The following is an 8,321-nucleotide window of genomic DNA, read 5'->3' on the forward strand; positions in this document are numbered from 1 at the left end:
CAGACCCCCGCCTCGCCTGTCCCCGGATTCCAGCCCTGCAGGCGCCCCCAAGAGGCAAAGTCCAACCAGCTCACAGGACAGGGGGCCACGGACACCCCAGCTCCTCAGACCTGCCAGGGAGACACAGAGGCCAGTTCCTGCCCCACACTGCCGGGGACAGCAGGGTCGCGGCCAGCTCGGCCAGCGAGAGGCAGGAGCAGAGGCCCATGACAGGAGCCCAGCCAGTCCCGGCAAAATCGTTTATTCCCGGCCACAACACGGCCGTGAGGGCTGCAGAGTGCATGGGACAAACCATCGCAGGGGACCTGGGAGGGTGGCTGGGGCACGGCCGCCGCCCCCGCAGCCCACAAACGCCGCCCACGCCGCGTCCCCTCCCCTGCGCCCCACTGTCCGCGCAGTCTCGGCAGTCCCGGCGCGGCCAGCGCCCTGTGTCGGGAGGCGGGGCACGGGGGAGCCGCCGCACGCCACTCCCAGTCCCCGTGGCACACACGGCGACGCTGCGGTGACGACCCCGAGGCCTCGGCGGCCAGGGCGCCATCCAAGTTCTCGCGGAAGGAGCTTCTCACGCACCCCGCCCTCCCGTCACGGTCACCCGGGGCGGGGCCAGGCCCAGCTCCCAGGCCAACGTGGCCAGGGGGTCACATGTCCTCCCGCAACATGCCCACAGCTGACTCAGTGGGAGCCGGGGACCGTGGTCCTGGGGGCTGAACAGTGCACGCTGAGCGCGTATGACCCAGCCTGGCCCGGCCACGCCAGGCCCACGTGGCCACAGGAAGGGTGAGAGCGAGGGCCGGCAGCAGGGCGCGCTCCAGTGCAGCTGTCTCGGCGCCACGGCTCGTACGGGGACATTAGCCAGGACCCCGCCCAGCCCTTGGCACCTGCCCTGGGAGTGGCTGCCAGTGTCCCAGGCCCTCCCAGACAGCCTGCCTGGGGGTGCGAGGGCCACACCACGGGTCCGAGAGCTCTCCTCCAGCACAGAACTCCCGTCCGCAGCACGAGGCCCGGGGGCTCCTGCCAGGCCCGCCTCAGGCACCACGCGTGGCCACGCGATGTGACGCGTGCTGCCGGGGACGCTGGCCGGCCGCTCTGAGCGACAGGGACCGAGTGCTAGGGCGCCCTGACCTCAGTCCTCCTGGGCAGCGGGCGACGGCGAGCGGGCGCCCGGGCGCTCCTGCAGGGCCTCCACCTTAACCGCGGCTCTGGGCGCGCCGGGGCACCGCCGCAGCTGCCGCTGCCTCCGGAAGGCCGAGTGCAGCGCGCACAGCTGCCCCAGCTCCTGCGCCGTGAAGCAGGGCTGGCCCTCGGCGAAGCCCAGCAGCGCGGCGAAGGCCAGGGCCGCGCGCTCCCAGGCCGCCTCGTCGTCGCCCACTCGCTCCGCCTTCTCCGCGCCCGCGGGGACGCGCGCCTCCACCGCCTCCCTCTCGGCCGTGCCCCACTCCTGGGCCTCCCTCCCCTGCAGTGGGCCGTCGGGGCAGGCCGGGCCGGCTCTCACGAGCTCCAGGATGTGCGCCAAAGTCTTGTGCGGCTTGGCCGCGCAGAAGTGCCGGTCCGCCCCCTCCCGCTCGGGCTCGGCCTCCGCCTCCACCTCCCCCTCCGGCTCTGCCTCCTCTTCCTCCTCCTCCTCCTCGGAAGAGCCTTCGGCAAAGGCCACAGCGGGCCACAGCTTCCTCCAGGCGCGCCGGAACACCTGGCCCGGCACGGCGTTCCAGGCGCAGACCACATGGCCCATGGCATCGCCCGCGCCGGGCCCGGGGCGCGCGGGGGCGCGCAGGCAGCGCTCCAGGAAGTCCCTGCGGATGCCCAGCTCCATGGGCTGCAGCAGCGCGGCCGCGCCGGGCGGCAGGAAGACGGTGAAGATGTTGTCGGACACCAGCTGGGGCTCCTGCGGGGGGGCCCGGGAGCTGTCCAGCAGGAGGACGGCCTTGCTGTCGGCCGGCAGGCCCGAGGCCCTGAAGTGTTCCCTCACGGCCGGCGCGAAGATGTGATGGAACCAGTCCGCCCAGGCGCTGCTGTGGGCCCTGTAGGCCAGCGGCAGCTGCTGGACGCCCCGGCGGGCCCTGGCGCCGCCACACCTGCCGATGGCCAAGGGTTTGATCCGGTGCGAGCCCGTGGCGTTGGCGCACACGAGGACGCTCAGCCGGTCCCTGGCCTGCTTGGCCTCCGGGCCGGGGCTCGGCAGGCCGCGCCAGAAGAGGCCGGTCTCGTCGGCGCTGTACACCTGCTCGGGCGACAGCCCGTGCTCGGCCGCCAGGCTCCTGAAGAAGCCGCAGAACTGCTCGGCCGCGCGCCGGTCGGCCGCCTGCTTCTCGCCAGACGCGTCCAGCTTCTTGATGCCGTGCCTGGCCTTGAAGCGCCAGAGCCAGCCCCCGGAGAACACGCAGGGCTCGCTGAGCCGCATCTGCCCGTACAGGTCCTTGGCCTTCTCGATGAGCATGGGGCCCGACACGGGCACGCCCTCGGCGCGCCGCGCCAGGAACCACTGGTAGAGCACGCGGTCCAGGTGCTCCAGCTTGGGCGTGTGCAGCGTGCGGCGCTGCTCCAGCGCCTGGCTGGAGTCGGAGTTGGCCACGAAGCGCAGCAGCTGGGCCTTGTGGGCCTTGATGTCGTAGAGCGTGGACATGCCCACGTTGTACTCCTGCATCAGCGCCTTGCGGCTCTCGCCACGCTCCAGGCGCGAGCAGACGTCCATCTTCTCCCGCAGCGTCAGCACCACGCGCTTCCGCTTCCCGCCCCGGCCCTCGGCAGCAGCCTGCCTGGAGGCCATGGGGAGGGGCGCTGGCCGGCCCAGAGGCCGCCCCGGCCGGCCTGCTGCCTCCTTCCCTGCGCCCGGGGCCCCGGCTGCAGGGCGCTCAGGCCTTGGCCCTGGCGGTCCCGTGCGGCGCCGGCCCAGCCTGGGCTGCTGCGCGGGGCTGGACCCCCGGCATTCCCTGGCCAGGCTCCGGCGTCTCCGCGGTCCTCAGTGGCAGCTCACACCCTGCGCTCCGGGGGCTGCAAAAGCAGAAGAGAGAACATCACCGAGCGCCGGGCGGCTCCCGGGCTCACAGCTTCCTTCAGGCCCCGGCAGCCGCCCTGGAAATCAGAGCCAGGCCCAGGACGGCACCGCGGGGCGAGGCTGGGGCCCGGCCTTTCCTGGGGGAAACTCCTGGAGCTGGGAGCCAGGCAAGGCAGGCCCAGAAGCCCAGTCGCCCCCAGCCCGCCTGTCCCCAGCTGTCGGCCGCAGCTGCTCCCTGGGCTGCCCGCGCTGGCCCCCAGCTCCAATCCTCTCCAGTACAGGGGGCACAGCGGTGCAGGGAACTCCCTCAGCCTCCCGGGGTCTGGGCCGAAGCCCCTCCAAGCCCAGGGGGAGCCTCTCCTGAAACCCCGTCAACAGGGAGGCCCCGACAGGCCAGGGAAGCTCCCAGGACCTGCGGGCCTCGGACTCCCGCCAAGGTTTCTCCACACCGGCCCCCGCCCTCTCGGCAGACAGCGTGCCCCCACCCCAACCCTGAACATGCTGGTGTCTGGGACCCCCCCCCAGGGCCCTCCCGGCTCCCCGGGCTCGCCCACCAACGCGGGCGCCCGCACGCACACACGCACACGCATACACACTGCTCCCGGGTCGCAGGGAAGGGCCTGGCCACAGCAGGGGCTCAGTAACTCGATGCTAACTTAGGGTGCCCACGAATAAACTCCTAACTCAGCCAGGACCGCACCTCGGGCAGCAGGACCGCCTTCCGGGAGCGGCTGTGGATCCAGAAGTTTACCCCTAAGATAACCCAGGGCACGTGGCCAGGTAAACCCCAGCCCCACCCAGGTCTCCCCCTGAGGGCTCGCAGGGACGCGCCTTCCGGGACCCCACCCAGCTGGGCAGTGCCCCGGCCCTAGGGACTGGCCGGCTGCACACGCCCCCTCCCCCATGGCCCCTCAAGGCCCTCATGATGGAACCAAGTGGGGAACGGGGGCGTGGCTTCCAGTCCCGAGTTCGGCTCTCAGGATGGTCCGGGAAGCTGACCTCGCACCCCCGGGGTCACGGAGCCCCGGCCCCCAGCTCAGGCAGGGCCCCCAGCTCCACAGCCCGCTCCCTCCCATCACCCATGCAGGGCTTCCCTCTGGTTCCCGCCGACACCAGGCATTGGCTCACCGCGCCGGGGGCTCCAGGCCGCCCCAGGACCCCGCGGGCAGCACCAGCAGGCCCCCGGGTGCACATCTGGACACGGGTGCACCACGGGGCGCCGTGGGCCGTGGGGCCGGGGGGCGACCCAATGGAGGGGCCCGCGTCGCGGAGGAGGCCGGCTTTGAAGGCGTCTCCGTCCCAGGGGCCGTGTTTGGGGGGCACAAACTCGGCCTGGGGCGTGGGCAAAACCCGACAAGGACCACGCAGGTCAAGCCTCGCTCCCACTCCTGGGGGGCCGGGGCGGGCGCGGACCAAGCCTCCCCGAGCCGGCGCCGTCAAGGCCCGGCGCGGCGGCGTGGGGCTGACCTCGAGCTTGGGCAGCCCCAGCGAAGGGCTTCGGGTGCACAAGCCCAGGCCCGGGGTGCGGCCAGCCACGGCGGACAGGGGCCGGGGCTGCGGACCCGGCCGCGGCGGGAGGCGGGGGGCGCGGCCGCCGCGAGGGGGCGCTGCTCGGCCCGGCCCGGCCCGCGCCCCGCAAACCCCGAGAGCCGCTGCCCGCCCGCCCGCCCGCCCACCTCGGGCAGGACCCCACTCACCCGCCGGACCCCCAGCCGCCACGGGCCGGAAGTGCCCGCCGCTGCGCTCTCCGCGCGTCGCCGCCTCCCCCGAGCCCCTTCCGGGACGCTCTGGGCGGCTGGAGGACCGCGCCTCGGTGGCGGCCCGGCGGGCGGGTGGCGCGGGCCGGGGCGTTCGGGGCGCGGGGCGCTCCGGGGTCTCCCGCCGCCGTGCCGGGCGCCCGCGCCTGACGCGTTCGAGGGGCGGCCCCAGGCCTCAGCCCGCGCCCGGCCGCCCGCAACCCGGACCTTGCCCGTGACGAAACGGCCTCTCCGGGAAGCGGGCAGAGCCTGGCCTGGAGGGGGTCGCGCCCCTGAGACCCTCGCCCGCGCCACCCGGCCTCCGAGCGGCTGCGATGCGGCCACTCCGCGGTCGCGCCCCTGGGGTCCCCCCGGGTCCCCAGCACCCCGCGGTCGCGCCCCTGGGGTCCCCCCGGGTCCCCAGCACCCCGCGGTCGCGCCCCTGGGGTCCCCCCGGGTCCCCAGCACCCCGCGGTCGCGCCCCTGGGGTCCCCCCGGGTCCCCAGCACCCCGCGGTCGCGCCCCTGGGGTCCCCCCGGGTCCCCCGCACCCCGGCCTGCTCTCTTCCCAATAAACACCTGGCGGGGAGACACTGCAGTGGCCAGGGTCCCTGAGGCCGGCGGGGGAGATCTGGGGGGGGCTCTGATGAGGGCGGTGGCGGGGCGAGCCGGGCGCGCACACCGGGCAGCCTCGGGGAGCTGGGGGAGGCAGGGGGCCAGCGGGACCCCAGCCCTGCGGACCCCGGCGCTTTGGCTCTGACCTCTGACCTGTGCGGCGGGGACTGTGGGTGGGGTTCAGCCCTCCAGGCGTGGGATTTGCAGCAGGGGGCTCAGCTCCTTATCCCCGGTCTCCCCAGGACACCCCCCCACCCCGGCTCTCCTCCTTCCTGCCGGCCCTGGCTGGCTCCAGGCTGCCCAGCCTCTCCCCGGGAGACCGCCAGGATCTTGGCTTTGGGTCCCAAGTCTCCCAAGATGCCGGCCTCCGGTCAGGACCTCCCCCAGTCCAGCTCTGTCCCCCACCCAGCGTCTCTGCAGAGTGGAGCAGGCACCCCCACCCCAGCGCCCCCACGGGGAGCCCCCGCTGGCCGTGCCCGCCCCAGCGCCCCCACGGGGAGCCCCTGCTGGCCGTGCGGAGCCCCCGCTGGCTGTGCCCGCCCCAGCACCCTGCACTTGCTCTCGGCCTCGACTCCCTAGCTGCACGCTGCCATCAGCCAGGGGCGCTGGGTGGCTCTGCCCGCATCCCGCGCGGTTCAAGCGGCTGGTCGGGATGCGAGTTCAAGTCCCAGCGCTGCCCATGATGCCAGATTCCTATTTATTTATCTATTTACTCATTCATTCATTCATTTTCGCTCCCCGGAGAGGTAAGCCCCCACCGCCCGTGTCCCTGCGTGGGCCTGGGCTGCCGCCTCTGGACGAGGAACGGCCCACGCCTCCCAGGTTTGTGGTCAGGGAGGCTTGGAACTTGGAACTCGGGGTCCCAGGCTTGGAACCAGGTCCCCCCCACTAAGGGGCACGGGCGCCCTGGGACTGGGTCCACCCTGGCGTGGAGGGGCTCAGAAAGGAAGGGGAGGAAGCGCCGGTGTCTCCCGGGCCTGGCACTGGGGCCCCCTTCCACGGCCAGGCCTGAGCCACCCAGCAGCCGGCCTCCCAGGGCACCCACAGCCAGAGCCGCCTTCAGTCGGGGCCCATCCCCCGCCCCAGGCGCAGCCTGGGTCCACTAGGCTGGCCGCAGGCCACACCGGAGCTGGCCTCGCACTTCCTCTTCCGATCCCATGGCTGTCCCCACACGCCTGCTGTCCCCTCACTCAGGCTCCAGGAGGGCAACTCCTGCTGAGTTCCTCATCACCAGGCGGGGCCTTGGCTCCCGGCAGGCTCCGGGCACGGCCTAGCCAGGGCTGTGCGGCCGACAGGGGTCTCCCAGGCTCGCTGACCTCCCTCCAGGAAGGAAGAGTGGGCGCAAGCAGGGCTGTGGGGAGGCAGGGGTGGCCCTGAGAGGCACTGGAGGCAGAGGGGCTGGCAGTGGGGCTGGGGCTGTTCCGGTGGGGAGAGGGTTGGGGCAGGCCCACCCGTGGCCCCCTCGTGAGAACTGGGTGGAAGACCCTCCAGAGGGAAGCAGAGACTCCCAGGGGTCCCAGGAAGGGGGGCCGGGGCATTGCACGCAGCCAGCAGAAGTCTGGGACAGAAGCAGGCTGGGAGGGGCTCCGGCCACCTGTGATTACACGCACATGTATGCACACTCACCCAGCATCCCGTTGGCCTCACGAGACACACACGTATGTACACCCATGCACACATACAGTTCATACACAGCTTGCAAGACATGGCCGAAACTTCCAAGACCCAAGGAGCCCGGCCTCCCAGCCCCCTGGCCCCCTCGTTCAAGCACTCGTGGCCCCCAGGCCCCCTTGTCAGAGCCCTCACGGCCCCCCGGACCCTGGCCCCCAGGCCCCCTCATCGGAGCCCTCGGGGCTGTGCTGTGGGCCTGCAGCTGATTCCCCTGTCTCCAAAGATTCTCGATGGTGTCAGCTGGTCTTTGCAATTAACATGCCATCTTTGGCTTTTTTTTTTTTTAGTGATTTGCTTATTTTACTTGAAAGGCAGTTACAGAGAGAGGGAGAGACAGAGAGAGAGCTCTTCCATCCACCGGTTCACTCCCCAGATGGCCACAAATGGCCACAATGGCCATAGCTCCATCTGGGTCTCCCACGTGGGTACAGGGACCCAAGCACTAGGCCATCTTCCTCTGCTTTCCCAGGGCACAGCAGGGAACCGCACTGGAAGTGGAGCAGCCGGGTCTCGGACTGCCACTCAGGGGATGCTGGCATCAGGTGGCCGGTTAAGCTGCTGTACCATAGAGCCAGCCCCAGCCATTTTTATTTTTCAGAAAAGGTTGGGGCTGGTGCTGTGGCATAGCGGGTAAAGCCACCGCCTGCAGCACCGCCATCCTATATGGGTGCTGGTTTGAGTCCCAGCTGCACTCCTGATTCTGCTCCCTGCTGTGGCCTGGGAGAGCAGCAGAAGATGACCAAGTCCTCAGGCCGCTGCACCCACGTGGGAGACCGGAAGAAGCTCCTGGCTTCTGGCTTTGGATCTGCGAAGTTCCAGCCATTGGGGTCATCTGGGGAGTGAACCAGCGGATGAAAAACCTTTCTCTCTGTCTCTCTCTCTGTCATTCTCTGTGTGTGTCTTTCTCTCTCTCTGTCTCTCTCTGCCTCTGCCTCTCTGTACCTCTGCTTTTCAAATAAATAAATAAATCTTAAAAAAAAAAAAAAAGCTAAGACACTGCCTGGGACGCCTGCGTTCTGGTCCCACCTCTCCGGCTTCGCTGGAGGCAGCGGCGATGGCCCAAGTGCTTGGGTCCCTGCCACCCACAGGGAGACCCAGGTGGACCCAGGTGGAGTTTCTGGGTCCTGGCTCTGGGCCGGCCCAGCCCTGGCCGTTGTAGGCATCTGGGGAGTGAATCAGCGGGTAGCAGATCTCTGCCTCTCTGCCTGTCAAATAAGTGTGTAAGAATTAACCCTGTGTGCACTGAGACCCAGGAGTGTCCCACATTCCATGCAGAGGGCTGGCGGCCCCACAGGGGTCAGCGCACTG

The 8,321-nt window shown here is 70.7% G+C and overlaps 1 protein-coding gene across 2 annotated transcripts; it reads right to left on the minus strand.

Annotated features, from left to right (window-relative positions):
* Nucleotides 1-225: 225 nt before the first annotated feature.
* On the minus strand, nucleotides 226-4,830 carry JRK (Jrk helix-turn-helix protein). 2 transcript variants are annotated; one of them, XM_051831005.2, is made up of 2 exons: nucleotides 4,690-4,830; nucleotides 226-2,988 (listed from the first exon to the last, which is right to left on the minus strand). In XM_051831005.2, the coding sequence occupies exon 2, from the start codon at nucleotides 2,762-2,764 to the stop codon at nucleotides 1,124-1,126; it is 1,641 nt and encodes a 546-aa protein (XP_051686965.2). In that variant the 5' UTR covers nucleotides 2,765-2,988; nucleotides 4,690-4,830; the 3' UTR covers nucleotides 226-1,123. The 2 variants fall into 2 exon arrangements, with proteins under 2 accessions (XP_051686965.2, XP_051686966.2); XM_051831006.2 differs by lacking the exon at nucleotides 4,690-4,830 and adding an exon at nucleotides 4,121-4,667.
* Nucleotides 4,831-8,321: the final 3,491 nt, after the last annotated feature.

Source organism: Oryctolagus cuniculus, chromosome 6, assembly GCF_964237555.1.
Source record: "Oryctolagus cuniculus chromosome 6, mOryCun1.1, whole genome shotgun sequence".
Lineage (NCBI taxonomy): Eukaryota > Metazoa > Chordata > Mammalia > Lagomorpha > Leporidae > Oryctolagus > Oryctolagus cuniculus.